This window comes from Geotrypetes seraphini, chromosome 1 (assembly GCF_902459505.1).
Source record: "Geotrypetes seraphini chromosome 1, aGeoSer1.1, whole genome shotgun sequence".
Taxonomy (NCBI): domain Eukaryota; kingdom Metazoa; phylum Chordata; class Amphibia; order Gymnophiona; family Dermophiidae; genus Geotrypetes; species Geotrypetes seraphini.
The window spans coordinates 485,581,592-485,601,871 of NC_047084.1; the positions used below are offsets into that span (position 1 = coordinate 485,581,592).

Here is a 20,280-nt window from a genome sequence, read left to right on the forward strand (position 1 = left end):
TAGGGGGTGGAGTTGGCTGGTTTGGACTTGGGTGGTCACCTAGGGAGGTTGTGATATATTGTATATGCAGCACCAGTTAGACCTCAGAACCTATTCCCACTGGTGAGGAGAGCATGGCTATTAAGATTCTATGGATAAGGAAGGGTAAGGTCATGTAGCATGATAGTAAAGCAAAAGTAGAAGGAATGTGGGAAAATGGAAAAAATGAAGTTAATTGTGGCTACTGTTGTTTTTATTGCAGAATTGTAATCACTTAACTGTGAGTGAATTTGTTAAAGAATAAACAAAGTTCCAAAAAACAAGTCTGAGAATTATTTTTTCCACTGAATGCATAATTAAGCTCTAGAATTTGTTGCCCGAGGCTGTGGTGGTAAAAGCAATTAGCATAATTGAGTTTATCAAAAAGGTTTAGACAAATTATTGGACAAAACATCCCTAAATTATTAACCAAGTAAACTTGGGAAAAGGTATTGCTTATCCCTGGGGGTAAGCAGCATGGAAGCTTTGGGAACCTGCCAATAACTTGTGACAGACATTAGCACTGTTAGAAACAAGATGTAGGTCTTGGACATTTGGTTAATCTTCTAAAACTTGTTTAGAATTTATTTATTTGTTATACATGAAATTCCAGAAAATATTCCCCTACATCTTTAGAAGTTGCCAGATCAAGAGAGACAAATTACCTCAGAGTTGCTAATCTCACCTATCCATGTCAACTGTGGACATCATCACGACATTTCACACAAACGCACACACTGCAAGAACCATCCAGAATCTATTCCATGGGAAATAATTTGTCTCTCTCTCAAACATGGATGCTCCCCAGGATTCAGGGAAATTGAGAGAGAACCCTTAAACATTTCCAAAAACAAAATTCTTCAATATAATATTTGATATTAGGTGAGCAACACTACAAACTGTGTGCACTAGTGAAATTTCTCACAGTATATAAAAGGGCTCAGATTCAAACTATATTTGAAGAATTACATGTTAATCAGGACATAGTTTCTTAAGAAAGTTTCTTTTCCCAGCAAATATGTACTTGATTGTTCTATTACTTTTTCTTTGTTACAGTTTGGAGCTAAGTTGAGTCATCAGTTTTTCCAGCTTAATTGCCAAGCCCATGTTACCCTTGATCTTCAGTTTCCCAGACATAAATGCAACAGTTGGCTTCAGGGTTCCTACAAAGAGGAAAGGGATAAAATTAAATTATATATATATCTACACACACAAACATACATATCCATACATATACACATACACACAAACATACATATCCATACATATACACACACACACACACCCAACAAGATTTATTTTACTTTTCATTACCAGTAACTGACATGCAAAGAATCTTAAATGAAATCGCTCATACAAGTTAATACAAACTGTGAAAAAATCTAATATGAAAATTGTAACTAAAAAAAAAAGTCTCTCTCTATACAGGAATGAAGACCAGCTGTGAAAGTCTCCATCAATGACCTCACGACAACCCAATTAGCTGTATGTTGTATATATTTATTAGTAATCAATAATAGCTTACAAAAGATAAGTCTCAGCCAAATGGGTTAACAGAAAATATATAGAATGCCAGCCTTCTGAATACCTAGTGTCTGTCCTGATTAGTCCAATAATACACAGACCTTTTATACATTCTTAGCAACCTAAGACCATGTTAACACATGCTACATTCTTAATTTCTATTGGATATTCATATTTGTCATTTCGTTACCATTTCATTGATTGGTCAATACATATACTTTCTGAGTCATATTGAGCGTGATGTCCTGATTGCCAAATGGCTTCTCTAACTTTCCCGACATATGTGCCTTTTAATATCAAGAGTCATCAATTTCCGAGTAACAGCCTATGTTATTCCTCTTTACTTCTTTGCACAGTTGTCAATTTTATATCCTTGTGGTTGATCTTATTTCTGGTAAATCAACTTAACATAGGTTATAGAGATGTGTTAATTTTCTTCTGATGTCGTTAATTTCCTTTCTCACAAACAAACTTCTTGTTTCGTCAAAGTCAGCAGATGCATGCTAGTTTCTGTGTGAAGATGAGTTTCGCATGAAACTTGCTTATTTTTAGCAGAGAGAAATCATGTAGCAGAGTGCTTTCAGGCCCATAATATTATTGTTGAGATGTCTGTTAATCTGAGGATTTACAGGGGTATGTCTTCACCTTCAATTTCATGGAGGTCTTAGGTCTTCACCTGTATACCTGTACACCTGTACAGGTCTTTCTCCTTCCCCTTAACTCTTCCTCAGGATGAAGGTTAGTACAGGCAACAATGGCCCTCGCAACTTGGGCAGAGCTGCTTCTAGCCCTAAATTTTGTATTGTGCCTAGGTAATAGGTGGGTTAAATGATTAAACAAATAATAGAAAAGGATAATTTGGTTCACCTGATCTGCCCATGTGTACCTGCCTATTGTCTGTCACAGGTTATCTCCACCCCCACCCCCACTATTTAAGAAACTGCTCTCATCCTGCCAATCTGCAGAGCTGTTTCATCCTGATGAAGTTTCACCACATCCGATTCCTCACCAATCATGGGAGTAATGTGATGAAAGGCGGTGTATACGGAAGCGAGAGCTGGCAGAGTGAGGCGCAGTCCGGACCAGGGAGCAGTTGACTGAAGTCGGCATAATCTGTATGGAAACGGAGCTGTTCAGCGCACTGACCGTTGAGGAGACTGAGGGAGGTTTCTTTCACATCAGAGGAGGTATCCTGCAGTTGCGTGTTGTGGATGATAATGGCGGTTGATCGGTTAAAATGGCTGATGGACTAGAGACGCTGAGAATGATGATCTGACTGAAGTGAAATTGAGACCCTCCTGACTCTTATAACATCGTGTTTAAAATTTCATTTATTTTTACTGTTTTTTATTTATTTTGTTTTACATCTTTATTTTAAATTTTCATTAGAATTCCATTGTCTAACGGTTTTTTGGTTTCTCTCTTAATTAATTTATTTATATATATTTAATTTTAATTCAAATAATTTTAATTTAATTTACTTTACCCACTTTATTATTGCTGGGATGTACACTTGCTTCAAAAGAATATGGCCGTAATGAGATCAATATTTTCTATGTATTCTTGTTAGGATGCTTTATATCTCATTTACTCTATTCTTTATTTTTCCTTTCTATTATTTGCTAATTTGCTTGTCCTTAGGTACTTTAGTTAGATTGTGAGCCTTCGGGACAGTAAGGGAATTTCAAAGTACCAATTCTTTATTCATTCATCTTATCTTATTATACTCTTCAATGTATATTTCTCTGTAAACCGCTTAGAACTTAACGGATTTAGCGGTATATAAGAAATAAATTACATTACATTACATTACAATAAGTTGTGAAAAAGAGATTAGGTCCTTACCTTGCTAATATCTTTTCTAATAGATAAGTGTGTTATTCTGGACAGTAGGGTATTCTTTTCATGCTCGCAAGCCATGCAGAAGGAATCCACTCCAGATTTTCAACTTCTTCTCCTCCTCTAGAGGGCTCTGCTGCCCCCTTCAGTTTGTACCAAAGCAAACTATAGCCCCATAAGAAGGAGGGATACATGGAGACTTCTGATTACATTTCTGTTCTACTCTGAAAGAAATATTACAAACATGTTAAACCTGTTGATCAATCCAAACATCAAAATAACCATAACAAACAAAAACATGGAGCTCAAACATTCCCCAATGTGTTATAGCAGGGGTAGGGAACTCTGGTCCTTGAGTGCCGTATTCCAGTCGGGTTTTCAGGATTTCCCCAATGAATATGCATGAGATCTATTTGCATGCACTGGTTTCAATGCATATTCATTGGGGAAATCCTGAAAACCCGACTGGAATACGGCTCTCGAGGACCGGAGTTCCCTACCCCTGTGTTATAGCAATAGATTATTCTACATAGCCTTAAGGTTTAACTGACATCAAAATCTCAGTTTTGACTCAAACTTTCCAATTGAGACAGTTGGCAGGCAGAGAAATAACTGACAGAACGGGGTTCCAGAATGACATACCTATCTACTCAAAAATATATAAGTAAGGTAAGAACCTAATCTCTTTTTCAAGTGCAATAGGTGTGTCATTCTGGACAGTAGAGACAAAGAAAAGCAGTCCAAGAAATCTAGGGCAGGCCCTCTGCACCTGCTCGTAACACTGAAGACCCAAAAATGTAGAACTTGGAGAATATATGCAGTGTGAACCAGGTCACTGCCCTCCAAATCTCCTTGAGTGAAATTGTCCAAGCTATGCCTTCAAGAAGGCCGGTGACTGATTGCCACAGGCAATATATGCAGACAAGATGGCCATGTGTATCCATCTTGAAATGGTAGCCTTGGACGCCATTCTACTGTGTCTAGCCTGATTGGTGAGCATAAACATATGGTCAGACAGTGGGAACTCATTAATAACCTCTAGATAACGTAGGACGACTCTCCTCACATCCAGCTTTCTCAGAATCTTTGTCCTTTTTCTTTGACACTGGGCTAGAACATTGGTAATCTTACTTCTTAATTGACATGGAAAGCTGATACAACTTTTGGTAAAAAGGACGGGACTACACGCAAGGAAACTCCCACCTCCGTGATCTTAAAGAAGGGCTCCCTACACAACAGTGCCTGTAGCTCTGAGATGTTTCTCGCTGATTGTAATGGCCACGAGGAAAGTGGTCTTGATGGTAAGATCCATCAATGATGCCTCTTGAATATGCTCATATTGAACCTGACTGAGTCCATGCAAGACCACGTTAAGGTTCCACGATGAAAACTGTTTTACCATTGGCCTGAGCCTTAGCGCCCCTTTCAGGAATCTGGCTATATCAGGTTGAGAAGCCAGGGGATCTTTGCGTTCTCGGGCTCTGAAGCACGAGAGGTCTACCACGTGGACCCTGAGCAATGCCACTGCAAGGCCTTTGTTGAGACCTGCTTGGAGGAAAGTCAGCACCAGTAGATCGGAGCACTAAACAGCTCTACATTTTATTTCATGCACCAGTGCAGAAATATCTCTCATGCTTTAACATAAGCAGAGACCATCGTAGGCTTTTTGGCTCTGAGGAAAGTAGCAATAACGATGCCGGAGTATCTTTTTGTGCTCTTTAGCTACTCATGAGCCACGCCTTAAGACAAAAGCAATCCGAATTTTCTATTACCACTGGGCCTTGAGAGAGAAGATCAGGATGTACCTGTAGTCTGAGACCTTTGTCCTTCTGCAAATGTACCAAGTCAGCAAACCATGGACAGTATAGCCAATCTGGGTGGCTTGCTATTCTGTGGCATGTCTACCCTATTATAGGCCATTCTTTGCCCAAGGCTGGACCAAGGCGTCCAGCTCTGTGCATCCGAGCTCTGATCTTTGAGTGAAGAAACAGTCTACTCTCTTGTTCACCATAGCCATCAGGTCGAAAAGTTGGGTGGCCCTAACAACAATGGCTTGGAACACTTTTGCAGATAATGTCCACTCTCCCAGGTCTAACGTCTGCCTGCAGGACATTGTCCATTCCTGCTACATGCACTACGGAAATCAGTTGAAGATGGAGATTTATTTATTTATTTTTAATATTTATAGCCCACATATCCAACAATTCTAGGTGGGTAACATGATATACATAATAACAATAAATAAAACATACACCCATGAAGATGCTTTTGAGCACTGACATTAGCCCATCTTTTGCCTTCAAGGAAATGGCACCCATGAAGAAATTCCCCCCTCCTCTTGTTATTCCTTTTTTTCATTCTTTCTTCTTGATTTTATTGTAGTTCAACCCTTTTTCCTCTCATTTCCTCTCAGTCTTTGTCTCTGTCTTTGTAATTTTTAACCTTGTATTACCATTTTATATTGTAAATTGCTTAGCATTCAAGATAGGTGATTAAACTAGAGGTCTATAAAATACTGAGTGGAGTGGAAAGGGTAGATGTGAATTGCTTGTTTACTCTTTCAAAAAATACTAGGATCTGGGGCATGTGATGAAGCTATTAAGTAGTAGATTTCAAACAAACCGGAGAAAATATTTCTTCACACGAGTAACTAAACTTTGGAATTTGTTGCTGGAGAATATGGTGAAATCTGTTAGCTTGGCATGGTTTTAAAAAGGTTTGGATAATTTCCTAAAAGAGAAATCCTAGACTATTATTGAAATGGCTTGGGGAAATCTACTGCTTATTCCTAGTATAAGCAGCATGAAATCTGTTTTACTACTTAGGATCTAGTTAGATTCTTGTGAACTTTTAGAAACAGAATACTGGGAATGATAGACCTTCAGTCTATCTCAGTATGCCAATTATTATGTATCCTTTAATACTATGTCTCCCTCATTTGGTAGGGACATACGCTTGGTCACCTGAGTCAAGGAATCCACCTTAGACTGAGTGAACATCTGCCGACACTCCTGTGCCCTCAGGAGCATACCAGTGCTCCATGACTAAAAACACTCATATCGGGATGCCAGGGACATGCCATAGGTAGTGCTCAGGATACATTGAGCAGATTATGCATGCTGGGGGTCTAATTACAACTCTCTCAAAGTCAGTAATGAGCTTTAACAGCCACTTAGGCTTGAAGATCCAGCGCACTCTGCGGTCTTCCCCTTAGTCAAGGGCCACCACTGTTTCTTGAAAAGGTGACGGCAAAAGCTAGAAGGATGCTAGGGTGCATAGGAAGAGGTATGGCCAGTAGTAAAAAGGAGGTATTGATATCCCTGTATAAGACTCTGGTGAGACCTCATTTAGAATATTGTGTACAATTCCCAAGACTGCACCTTCAAAAAGACAGAAAAAGGATGGAGTTGGTCCAGAGGAAGGCTAATAAAATGGTGAATGGTCTTTGTCATAAAGCATATGGAGATAGACTAAATGATCTCAATATATATATATTTTAGAGGAAAGGCAGGAGAGGGGAGACGTTTAAATACCTACATGGCATAAATGCGCATGAGTCGAGTCTCCTTCATTTGAAAGGAAGCTCTGGAATGAGAGGGCACAGGATGAAGAGGTGATAGGCTCAAGAGTAATCTAAGGAAATACTATTTAACAGAAAGGGTGGTAGATGTGTAGTACAGTCTCCCGGAGAAAGTGGTGGAGACAGAGACTGTGTCTGAATTCAAGAAGGTGTGGGATCTCTTAGAGAGAGAGGAAGAGATAATGGTTACTGTGGATGGGCAGACTAGATGAGCCATTTGGCCTTTATCTGCCATCATGTTTCTATGTTTCTTGCATACTCACCCCAATTTGTGAACCTATATCTCCCAGCAGGGAAGACTCGCTCTATGAGATCAAGAGCATACAGTCTGACCACCATCTTCAGAGCCCCTGTCAGAAAGGTTTGCAGGATCCTGACCAGCCTCTGTAATTGGAACAAATGTGCCCTGGGAGCCTATGGTTCACTGCCAAACCTCCTATGAGGATCTCGACTATTCAAATAAGCTCTCCACATCAAATTCAGGAAAAGCACAGTTACTTACCGTAACAGGTGTTATCCAGGGACAGCAGGCAGATATTCTTGACTGATGGGTGACGGCACCGACGGAGCCCCGGTACGGACAATTTTAGAGTGATTGCACTCTAAGAACTTTAGAAAGTTCTAGCTAGGCCGCACCGCGCGTGCGCAAGTGCCTTCCCGCCCGACAGAGGCGCGCGGTCCCCAGTTAGGATAAGCCAGCTAAGAAGCCAACCCGGGGAGGTGGGTGGGACGCAAGAATATCTGCCTGCTGTCCCTGGATAACACCTGTTACGGTAAGTAACTGTGCTTTATCCCAGGACAAGCAGGCAGCATATTCTTGACTGATGGGTGACCTCCAAGCTAACAAAAAGAGGGATGGAGGGAAGGTTGGCCATTAGGAAAACAAATTTTGTAAAACAGATTGGCCGAAGTGTCCATCCCGTCTGGAGAATGCATCCAGACAATAGTGAGAAGTAAAAGTATGAACTGAGGACCAAGTAGCAGCCTTGCAGATTTCCTCAATAGGAGTGGAACGGAGGAAAGCTACAGACGCTGCCATAGCTCTGATCTTGTGGCCTGTGACAGAACCTTCCAGTGTCAGGCCCGACTGAGCATAACAGAAGGAAACGCAAGCGGCAAGCCAATTGGACAGGGTGCGTTTAAATACAGGATGACCCAACTTGTTAGGATCAAAGGACAAAAACAGTTGAGGAGATGATCTGTGAGGTTTGGTGCGATCAAGATAGTAAGCCAGAGCACGTTTACAATCCAAGGTATGCAAAGCCTGTTCACCTGGATTAGAATGAGGCTTTGGGAAAAAAACAGGTAGAACGATGGATTGGTTAAGATGAAACTCAGACACAACCTTAGGAAGGAATTTTGGATGTGTACGGAGAACGACCTTATCATGGTGAAAAACAGTGAAAGGTGGATCAGCCACCAGTGCATGGAGCTCACTGACCCTCCTGGCAGAAGTGAGAGCTTTAAGAAAGACCACTTTCCAAGTTAGAAATTTAAAATGCGCCGTGGCCAAAGGCTCGAAAGGAGGCTTCATTAACGCAGAAAGAACCACATTAAGATCCCATACAACAGGAGGGGCCTTAAGAGGTGGCTTCACATTGAAAAGGCCCTTCATGAACCTTGAAACTAAGGGATGAGCTGAGAGGGGTTTTCCTTGAATCGGCTCATGGAAAGCTGCAATAGCACTAAGGTGGACCCTTATCGAAGAGGATTTAAGACCAGAGTCAGATAAGGACAACAGATAGTCCAACACCAGTCCCACTGCTGTAGACATGGGATTATGGTGATGTAACAGGCACCAGGAAGAAAACCGAGACCACTTTTGTTGGTAACATTGAAGAGTAGACGGTTTCCTGGAGGCATCAATAATAGAACGGACAGGCTGAGAAAGGAGAGCGTGAGCCGAAGTCAGCCCGAGAGATACCAAGCTGTCAGGTGCAGAGACTGTAAGTTGGGATGAAGCAGTGTTTGCTGATGCTGTGTAAGCAGTGAAGGAAACAGAGGAAGAGGTATGGGTTCCCTGGAACTGAGTTGAAGTAGAAGGGAAAACCAATGCTGTCTGGGCCACCGTGGAGCGATGAGAATCATGGTGGCTTGTTCCCTCTTGAGCTTGAATAAGGTGCGCAGCATGAGCGGAAGAGGAGGGAATGCATAAAGGAAGAGATTGGTCCAATCCAGGAGAAATGCATCGGGTTCCAGACGGTGAGGAGAGTAAAGTCTGGAGCAAAACAGGGGCAGTTGATGATTGTGGGGAGCTGCAAAAAGATCCACTTGAGGTGTGCCCCATTGGGAGAAAATGGACTGGAGAGTCGAGGGGTCGAGAGTCCATTCGTGAGGTTGAAGAATTCTGCTGAGATTGTCTGCTAAGCAATTCTGTTCCCCTTGGATGTAGACTGCCTTCAGGAATAAGTGACGAGCAGTCGCCCAGGTCCAAATCCTTAGAGCTTCCTGACATAAGGGATGGGATCCCGTCCCTCCCTGTTTGTTGATGTAGTACATTGCAACTTGGTTGTCTGTGCAAATGAGAAGAACCTGAGGAAACAGGAGATGTTGGAAAGCTTTGAGGGCGTAAAACATCGCTCTGAGTTCCAGGAAATTGATGTGGTGTTTCTTTTCCTGTGTGGTCCAAAATCCCTGAGTTTGGAACTCGTTCAAGTGAGCTCCCCATGCATAGGGGGAGGAATCCGTGGTGATGACCAGTTGATGAGGAGGTAGATGGAACAGTAGACCTCTGGATAGATTTGATGATTTCAACCACCAAAGAAGCGACTGTCGAAGAGACGAGGTCACAGATATGTGTTGTGAACAAGGATCCGTCGCTTGTGACTACTGAGTCGCTAGGGTCCATTGAGGAGTACGCAGGTGGAGACGTGTGAAGGGAGTGACATGTACTGTGGAGGCCATGTGTCCCAAGAGCACCATCATGTGATTCGCAGAGATGGAAGGTTGCTGGAACACCTGCTGACAGAGATGAAGGATGGTGTGAAGGCGGTTTGGAGGAAGAAAAGCCCTCATCTGAACAGTATCCAGAATGGCTCCAATGAATTGAAGTCGCTGAGTTGGAATGAGGTGTGACTTGGGTAGATTGATTTCGAACCCCAACAGTCGAAGGAAGTAAATGGTCTGATCCGTGGCTCTGTGAACGGACTGAGGAGAAGGAGCCTTGATGAGCCAGTCGTCCAGGTAAGGGAAGACTTGAAAGTTGTGGGAGCGGAGATAAGCTGCGACCACAATCAGACATTTGGTGAATACCCTGGGCGAGGAGGCTAGTCCGAAGGGTAGCACCTTGTATTGGTAATGATGTTGGTTGACAAGAAAGCGAAGATATTGTCTGGACATCAGATGAATTGGAATGTGAGTATACGCCTCCTTGAGATCGAGGGAACATAGCCAGTCTTCCTGAGAGAGAAGAGGATATAGGGTGGCAAGAGATAACATCTTGAACTTCTCCTTGACCAGACATTTGTTGAGATCTCTGAGATCTAATATTGGTCTGAGATCTCCGGTCTTTTTGGGTACAAGAAAGTACCGGGAGTAAAATCCCAGGCCTTGCTGGTCCAGAGGAACTGGTTCGATGGCATTGAGAAGAAGGAGGGAGTGAACCTCCTGAGCGAGGAGGAGGGACTGAGCCTTGGTGGAAGCAGACTCTTTTGGCAGACTTACAGGTGGAGGAGTCTGAAAATTTAGGGAGTAGCCGTAGGCGATGATAGCAAGTACCCACTGGTCGGAGGTGATTGCTTCCCATCGAGATAGAAAAACTTGTAGTCGACCTCCTATGGGTTGAGGTAGAGGACACGAGGGAGGAAGACTGGCAATGTCCTGGAGAAAGGAGTCAAAAGGGCTGCGTCGACTTAGGTTGAGTAGCCGGTTTGACAGCAGGCTGCTGTTGTTGACGAGCCTGTTGTAGCTGCTGACGCTGTCTGCGAGGTTGAGGAGGATGAGGCTGAGCCGGTCGAGCAGAAAACCTCCTTTGATATGAAGGTTGTTGCCTGAATGGACGAGGAGGAGGAGGTTTCTTCTTGTTTTTCAACAAGGTGTCCCACCTAGTTTCATGGGCGGAGAGCTTTTGTGTGGTGGTATCCATGGACTCCCCAAACAGCTCATCCCCTAGGCAAGGAGCATTGGCAAGCCGGTCCTGATGGTTTACGTCCAGTTCTGAGGCCCGTAGCCATGCCAACCTTCTCATTGCTACAGAGATAGCAGTAGCTCGAGAAGTCAGTTCAAAAGTATCATAAATAGAACGGACCATAAACTTCCTGAGTTGCAGAAGACTAGAGGTACATTGCTGAAAAGCAGGAAGTTTACGGTCCGGAATATACTTTTGAAAAGAGGTCACCTGTTGAATGAGGTGCTTCAGGTAAAACGAGAAGTGGAAAGCGTAATTACTTGAACGGTTGGCCAGCATGGCATTTTGGTAAAGACGCTTTCCAAATTTGTCCATGGCCTTTCCTTCCCTACCAGGAGGGACAGAGGCATACATACTGGCTCCTGCAGTCTTCTTTAGGGTTGACTCTACCAACAGGGATTCATGGGGAAGTTGGGGTTTGTCAAATCCAGGGATTGGAATCACTTTATATAGAGATTCTAGTTTTCTCGGAGCTCCTGGGATTGTCAAAGGAGTTTCAAGATTCTTATAAAAAGTTTCCCTCAAGATGTCATGGAGGGGTAACTTTAAAAACTCTTTAGGAGGTTGGTCAAAATCCAAGGCATCCAAAAATGCCTTGGATTTTTTAGAGTCAGACTCTAAAGGAATAGACAGGGTGTCTGACATCTCCTTTAAAAATTTTGTGAAGGAGGAGTGCTCTGGCTTAGCAGTAGTATCCTGCACCGATGGTTCCTCCTCATCAGATGTGTAATCCTCCTCGGTACCGAGGGGATCATCCGAATCGTCCCACAAGTCAGGGTCCCGTACCGATTGTAAACGGCCCTGGGAAAGTGGAGTCGATGTATCAGTATGTTTAGTCTTGCGTACCGATTTACCAGACCGAGTGGAGACGGTACCAGGGGAATGTAGTACGGTACGGGGTTCAGAGAACAGTACCGGTTCCGACCCCGTAGGAGTAGCACGCCGTTTTGGTTCTGCTGACAGAACAGGCATGGACAAAGATTTTTGTGGTGCCGAAACAGTCGATGCCAATAACAGAGGCTGTTCGACAGACGGCACCGAAGGCTCAGTCGGTACCGACACTGGAAGGTTCGGAGACAATAGAGCCGGGAGCAACTGTTGGAGTTGCTGCTTAAGCTGGACCTGGAGGATAGAGGCAATGCGCTCATCCAACATTGGTCCCGATGGCACCGGTACCGGTTTTTTCTTGCTCGGTACCTTCGGTGCCGCTCGACGCTCGGGTGAAGTCGATGCCGATGAAGAGGCCGAGACTTCAATGGGAGCGGAGCGTTTACGGGGCCGGCGCTCAGTCTGCAGGACTTGGCTCACTGCATGCTCGACTGGCTGGCCTAGAACAGTAGGGGAAGGCTTCTTAGCCGGCTTACCTACAGGAGTCGACACCGACGATGGATCTGGCGGTGCCGAGGTAGTCGGAGTCGATTTGGAGGAAGTCGTCGACGTCGATACCGGTGCAACTTCCATAGCGGTACCGAAAAGGATCCGCTGCTGAATTTGTCTATTTTTTAAAGTTCTTTTTTGTAAAGAACTACAACGGGTGCAGGTTTCAGCCCTATGGTCCGGACCCAGACACTGGAGGCACCACTTGTGTGGGTCGGAAAGAGAGATAGGGCGTGCACACCGCTGACACTTTTTGAAACCCGGTGACGGGGGCATGAAGGGAAATACTGCTGTAGCAAAATCGAAGCCCGAGGCTTCGATGGTGCCAACAGGCCCCGCCGGGTCAGATTCGACAAAAAAATTAAAAATAAGAAATTTTTTTTTTTTTTTTTTTTTTACACAAAAGGTAAAAAAGAAGGAAAGAAATAAAATATGAAGAGAAAATTACGCGCGAGCGGGAAGGCAAGTGAAATAGAAAAAAACTTCCAACAGCCGTTGGAAACACGCGTCTTCTTAGCTCCGCGGAATTAAGAAAACTGGGGACCGCGCGCCTCTGTCGGGCGGGAAGGCACTCGCGCACGCGCGGTGCGGCCTAGCTAGAACTTTCTAAATTTCTTAGAGTGCAATCACTCTAAAATTGTCCGTACCGGGGCTCCGTCGGTGCCGTCACCCATCAGTCAAGAATATGCTGCCTGCTTGTCCTGGGATAAAAAGGCTTTACTAGGCAGTGCTGAGTCCTCTTTAGGTAACTCCACCTTATGTCTCTTGGGCTTTGCAGCTTCCACGCTCCTACGCTTAGATAAGCTGCTGTTCCGGGGCTCTGGAAGAGATTTTCTCCTAGCAGATTAGTCTCCCTCCAATGTCTTCTCAGCCCCAGAGACCCAAGGGGAAGGTAAGCCTGAAGTTCTTGCCCTCTTTCATGCACTGTATGTGGCACAAGGGTACACTTTCAGGATCCATCCAGCGTAAAAGAGCCTGAGGACTCCATCTCTACCAGTTTTGAGACAAAACAAGGAGTTTTTATGGATCTGGAGAACTATGGGGGAAAAAAAAGATTGGGAAATCCAAGATGACTGCCACACCAAAAAAAAAAAAAAAAAAAAAAGGCTCAAAAACACCTCAACTAAACTTTATAATACTCTGAAATCATGATTTTAGAGGTGGGGGCCCCAGAGGAAGTAGCAGAAACCTTTAAAAACAGCTCTTTCAGATACCCCCCCACACACACCAATTTTGTCCATAGGCTGTAATAGCCTTACACACTGTGATATGTGCTCGGAAGATGCTGCAGCTTGCTTCAGCTCTATGTAGCTGGATCTGGGAGAAAAATCACTGCCTCACTCAGTCAGTCCTCCAAATGCTCAGATCTTTGGGCTGCCAGTCAGACTGATACTCAGCCCCCATGGAACCATGCACATGAAGGGGGAGGTGAGGAGGCAAAATTGCAACCGGTACCCTGAAGAGCCCTGCTGAGCCCCCTGCTCAAGCCCATGCAATTCAGTAGGTGAGCTAAACTACTAGGGATATGGTCCCCAAGCTCCACAAAGTTTTCTGCAGGCTGGCCAAATAAGTCCCCAAGGGATTAACCTGCTGGCTGCAGACCCAAGTAGTCTTCTTCTCCACGCAGGCAGCACTTACCGTCACACTGGGGAGCTCTGGTGCATAGAAATCTCCAAAAACACCCCCACTGAAAATAATAAAGAAATATACAGAGCAGATCAGAACGACACCTTCTGGCTTGCGAGCATGGACAGAATACCCTATTGTTCAGAGTGGCACACCTATTGAACTAGAATAGCTGCTAGTCTTACTCATTTAAGTAAGGAAGCACAATTAAGGGGGGGTTCAATAGTCTTCTGGCCTTCACTGCACAAGTTAGACTTAGTCACGATAGTGTTATTTCTAGTGGAGGGGGACAATCATTCCTACAGCTCCAGCATTACTGTAATGAGCAGTACTTATTTTAACAGCATGCCCAAGACCAGGAAATCAGTTTTAAATACAGAACCGGCATCTACTGCAACATAGTAACGTAGTAGATGAGGGCACATAAAGACCCGAATGGTCCATCCAGTCTGCCCAACCTGATTTAATTTAAATTTTTTTAATTTTTTCTTCTTAGCTATTTCTGGGCAAGAATCCAAAGCTCTACCCAGTACTGTGCTTGGGTTCCAACTGCCAAAATCTCCGTCAAAATCTACTCCAGCCCATCTACACCCTCCCAGCCATTGAAGCCCTCTCCAGGCCATCCTCCCCAAACAGCCAAATACAGACAATGCAAGTATGCCCAGTACTGGCCTTAGTTCAATATTTAATATTATTTTCTGATTCTAGATCCTCTGTGTTCATCCCATGCTTCTTTGAACTCCATCACCGTTTTCTTCTCCACCACCTCTCTCGGGAGCGTATTCCAGGCACCCTCTCCGTAAAGTAGAATTTCCTAATATTGCTCTTGAACCTACCACCCCTCAACCTAAAATTATGTCCTCTGGTTTTACCATTTTCCTTTCTCTGGAATGCTACTGATTTTGTCAGGATGCCTGCATCTTCTCTCACTACCCCTGAGATCTCTCATCAGACCAATTGTTTCTCCATCCACCTCTTTTTACTGTTTCTACTTTGCAAAAGCTACAGCCAACTAATTTCATTAACTTGCCCAGATTACATAATGATAGTCACATTGGCCTAGCTTCACTAAACGGACCTACCGATCCGATCCGGGTCCGGGAGGCTGATTCATGACACGTCCTCATGCAAATGAGGACACTCGGAATCACGCTCCCAACCGACTGCAGGGATTGCTGAATAGCGATACAGATGCATGCACAGACCATCTGCAGATGGTCTGCGCATGCTTACAGAGCAGCAACCTTTTTTTACTTCTCTTTTCTTCACAAGCCTGTGGTTTTAACCCGCTTTAAACCCGTGGGTTAAAACCATGAGCTCGCAATGTGGGGAAGGGCAGGAGAGTTGGGGAAGCAAGAGAGATGGAGGGTGAGAGAAATGCCTGGGTTTTTTTCATGAAAAGTGTCCACAGAAAAAGGAACTGGAAATTTATATGGGGTTTGTCCAAATGAGGATACTTTAATTAGGATACTTATTAGCAGACAGCAAAATCTGCAAAATTTTGGGAAACCAGAGCCTTAACTACAAAGATATCATTCCGTTCCTCTTCCAGCACACAGAAAAGTCACCTCACATACAAAAAAAAATGAATTCCTTTTTTCTTTATCAGACAGGCACGAGAGCAGGGCGGCGAGAGGAGAGTCGAGGCAGGAGATGCAGTTGGAAAGCAGTGAGCAGCAACTGGTCCCCAGCATTCGCTTCTTTTGTTGATCAGCCAGCCCAGTCGGTGTTCCAGATTTGTTTAGTGAATTGCTGCCTGCCTACATTTGAATGCCGTTCCCCCTCATTTGCATGCGCGGATCAGAGGATGATCGGGACAGAGGTTAGTGAATCGGGTTGGAAGAAAATCAGGTCGCAAAGGGGTCGCTAGGTGGTCGGGACTTGATCAGTGGGCTTAGTGAATCTAGTCTTTAGTCTTCATGAGTCTGGTGTACATCATAAAAATCACTTGGTATCACCTATGCTGATCATATATTGTCTATACCTGGCTATACCGACATCATAAAATGTCTTCTCCAGCTTTACCATTTCTTAACTAAGAGCTAGAATCATTAAAATGTTATTGTGTTAACACACTAACACAGTTAATGCATGTTATTAGTAACTAGGCTCCACTGCATGAAATAATGGTTTGGTAAATAATGCGTATTAATACATGTTACCATGGTAGCATCTTTTAGTAATCTAGACCTACATGCTTTAGTAAACTTACATGGAGCAACACTCATGCCTCCATCCGTCCCAATTCGGATTCCGTCAACAACACAGTACAGAGCTTCTCCTGCTCACCTTAATCACAAAAATCAAACAACTGCTCAGCACAGGACGCCAAGCAATACTCCTCCAATTTGATATTTCAGCAGCCTTCGACTCAGTTGACTACCACCTACTACTAACAAAACTGTCAGAAATAAGCATAACAGGCACAGTGCTAAAATGGTTCTCAGATTTCCTACAAAACAGAGAATATATCGTCAAGAATAGCGGAGAGACCTCCAACCCCTGGAAAGCCTTCTGTGGTGTGCCACAAGGCTCCCCACTCTCCCCCATTCTATTCAATTTCTTCATGAGCTCTCTAGGTAACATCAAATTCGAAGACAAAAGCATAATGTCCTAATCAGATGACATTTGTCTTCTTATTCCCACAACCAAAAACCAATCTGACATCTCCAACAAAATCTCACACAATATAGAAAGAATCCAAAATTGTGCAACTACCAACAAACTGAAACTAAACACAACTAAAACCAAAGTTCTCTACTTCCACAAGGCCCAGCAAACAGCACCAACAAGCAACACCCTTTGATTGGGCAAAACCCTCTCCACTGACAAAATCCTAGGTTGCATACTGGACTCCACTCTTACCATGGAACCTCAAATATCTAGTCTCCAAAAGAAATCTCTCTTCACCCTGAGGCAACTAAGACTAATCGGACCGTACTTTCACCAACACCACTTTGCCTTAATCGTACAACTGATGATCCTACCACAACTGGATTACTGCAACTCCATCTACATGGGAATCAACACTGCTCTAATTCACAAAATGCAACTCATCCAAAACACTGCCGTAAGACTAATCTTCAACCTGAGAAAATACAACTCAGTCACAACCTTCATCAAACAATTGCATTGGCTACCCATTCCTTCCCGAACAACATTCAAAATATCTTGCATCATTCACCGCATACTTTATGGAAACTCTGCAGCCCCACTCATCCAGCTCTTCTCAATGGCGTGGTCTACTCGTAGAACCCTCAACCGGATGCTACTAATCTCCCATCCACAAAAGATCTTCACTACAAAAGAGTTTTCTACTCCATGCTTACCTTTCTATGAGTAAAAACCTTGAATGGCCTTACAGAAATGACCAGAACTGAACCTTGCCACATCATCTTCCGAAGAAAACAGAAAACCCATCTGTTCGATACTTAATCTCCTGCATCCTCTCCCCTTCCCCTCCCACCTCCTCTCCCCCCTCTTATCTCTCCCCTCCCTCTCTCCCCTCCTTATTCTGCTCCCCTCTCTCCCTCCTCTCTTTAAAGTCACCTTGAGCCTGTATAGGTATGAGCGACACACAAATAGAAGATTAGATCAGATTATATTTTATTGACTTCTACTGATTAATAAGGAAAGATTATTTTAGTAAAAAAAGAACTGTGGAGCTGGGGTAGGAACAAAAGGAGAAAAGGGGCTGGATTATGGAGAGCACAGGATAAAACTCTGGCTCTGCAGCAGTCTCACCACTTCCCCTCCTCTTCCCTGCCCAAGACTCCTCCTGCTGCTCTAGCTCTAGAGTCTGATAAGTGGTGGCAGAACTGTGTACAAGGCTATTTTCCCTATAAATCAAGCCATGTATATAATAGTATCACAGGAAATGAGAAGCTATGGGCAGAGAGTTAGGAAGCATTTAAATTGGAGCTACATCCAGCACAAGCAGGTTCTCTGAAGAAGCCATATCGGCGAAACGCGTTAGAACCTTGCCGGATCATGCTGCATTTAAGTTAAGTTCACTGTATTGCACTGTGATTTATAAAAAGAAAAAAACAGCTATAAATTATATTTAAATTAACAGAATTGTCACAATGGACATTATTTTAACTACCTTTCTACCTTAGAGGTTGGTGCAGTGATAGACTCTGAGAAAGACTCTATAGGGGCTTATCCCCTGCTTTGAGAATTTCCGTTCCACTTATGGAATCTGAGCACCTTCTTGGTTCAAAGGCATTAAAATAGTTTTTGTCCCGTTTTTTTTGTGTTTGTTGGATATAATAGTATCCATGCACCCTAAGCAATAGAACATGATGGTTCTAGTCATTTGATGAGAACATAACATGGTCATCTCTCCTTCCATCAATAGCAGAAAATATTCCACAATTTGATTTCTCACACAGCTCTTCCTGATGTATTCGTGGAAAAAACCCAGGCTGTGACAGTCACAAAGGAAACAAAATTGCACAATAAGGTCTGCATTTAAAATGACACTATCCTAGTCTATGAGGCACAAAATAAAATAATTAAAAACACAAGAAAATTATTTTTTCTACTTTGACAGAATCTTTTGCTAGTTACCTTTAAACATGCTGACAAAGTCAGCACTGTCCAAGCTCATAATTACATCTGCCTTAACTGATGGTTCTCCACTTCCGGCACTTCCGCTCTGATTCTTCAAGTCAATGTACCAAGTTCCTGGATTTTTACCTGAGAATAAGGTCAGTGTAAACAGATTTAATAGTATACCTGCCACTTACTATGCTTTACATTAAAACAAAGAGAAGCTGCCACCTCTCAAGAAACACTTCCAGCCAACTGGATCACAATCCTCAAAACCCTTCAGCTCCTAATCCAGGAAGCAATTTTTACACTTGTAAAACCATTTAATGCAATTAACTGTACACTGGGAGGTTTCTCAGATAAGGAATCAGATTAATAGGGATGGGCTCATTTGCAGCTAGAAAATCTTATTTCTTGCTTTAGTTAAATGCATGAGTTGAATTGGCCTTGTAATAAGTAGGTGTAGAAAGATGAGCAGCTCATATATTAAATATTTAAATAAGATGCAAAACAAAATACCTTATTTAAAAATGCCAGAAGAACAACAATAAAGCCACACTTTGCAAAGTTTTGGTGTATCTGGTAAAGATTCTGTAGAAATACAGGTCTCCCTCTATTTTCATGGGTTTGGCATTCGCAAGCTTTCTATCAATATTTAAATGTGACTATTTGGGGCTATAAGTTACTGTAAGTTAAATTTTGTAAAAAGAAAGAGTTCTCTACCTTTTAGAATGCCCTCTCTTTGTCTCCAAACAAAGCAACCTCACTCACGTGGTTTTATTTAGCCTAGGACAGAGCTGACTCTGTCTCCCGAGTAACATTATCCTGCTTTGCAAAGAGCAAAGGCCAGCACCAGAGAAGTGTGTAACTTTTTGCTGCAGCTACACCAGAGGGAAAAAACTTCCTGCATGAAATTTCCCTGGGCCAGTTGTTGGGAAATCTCTAATGGTTTTCGGGCCTGGGACAGACTAGCCTCACTCATGTGGTTTCATCTCACCCAGGATAGAGCTGGCTCCGCCCCCCCCCCCCCCAAGTGCCAGCATCCTGGGATGCCGAGAGAAAAGGCCCACACCGGAGAAGTGTGTGACTGAGTTTGCTCCAGTTCCACCAGAGGGAAATAAACTGCCTGTATAAAATTTCCCTGAGCCGGCTTGTTGGGAATTCTCTAACAGTTTTTGGTCTCAGGACAGAGCAGCCTCAATCATGTGCTTTCATCTCACCTGGGACAAAGCTGACTCTGCCTCCGACCACGAGTTTTGCTGCAGCTACACCAGAGATATTGTATGAAGTCTGGTAGCATTGTCCAATACAGTACCAGCCTCCTCCCTGGTGCCTAAATTTCACATACTACCCAATTCTGGGGTGTGTTTTTTGTTTTTGTAATGTGTTTCTCACTGGGAATGATGTGAGGAAGAGATTTTAAGAGAGTGACGCCTTTGAATCTATGGAGAGAGATACAGATGAGACCATGTGAATGAGGATGCTTTGTTTGGAGACAAAGAGAGCAGCATTCTAAAGGGAAGCACATCCTGCACATTTCTTTAGCAAACAAACTTTTTTACAAAATTTTACTTCACCATTTGAAACAGTCAGGTCTCCCTCCGTATTTGCGATATTAGCAACTTTGTTCATGTTG

General features: G+C 43.4%; 1 protein-coding gene across 3 annotated transcripts in view; it reads right to left on the reverse strand.

Moving 5' to 3' along the window:
• Window positions 1-214: 214 nt before the first annotated feature.
• Window positions 215-20,280, reverse strand: part of HSDL2 (hydroxysteroid dehydrogenase like 2) — a 112,286-nt gene continuing 92,220 nt past the window's right edge. For all 3 annotated transcript variants that reach the window (XM_033926133.1, XM_033926113.1, XM_033926123.1), the window contains 2 exons: window positions 18,663-18,791; window positions 215-1,181 (listed from right to left, as the gene is read on the reverse strand). In XM_033926133.1, the coding sequence (XP_033782024.1) occupies window positions 1,069-1,181; window positions 18,663-18,791 (242 nt within the window). In that variant the 3' untranslated portion in view covers window positions 215-1,068. The remainder of the gene's footprint in view (window positions 1,182-18,662; window positions 18,792-20,280) is intronic.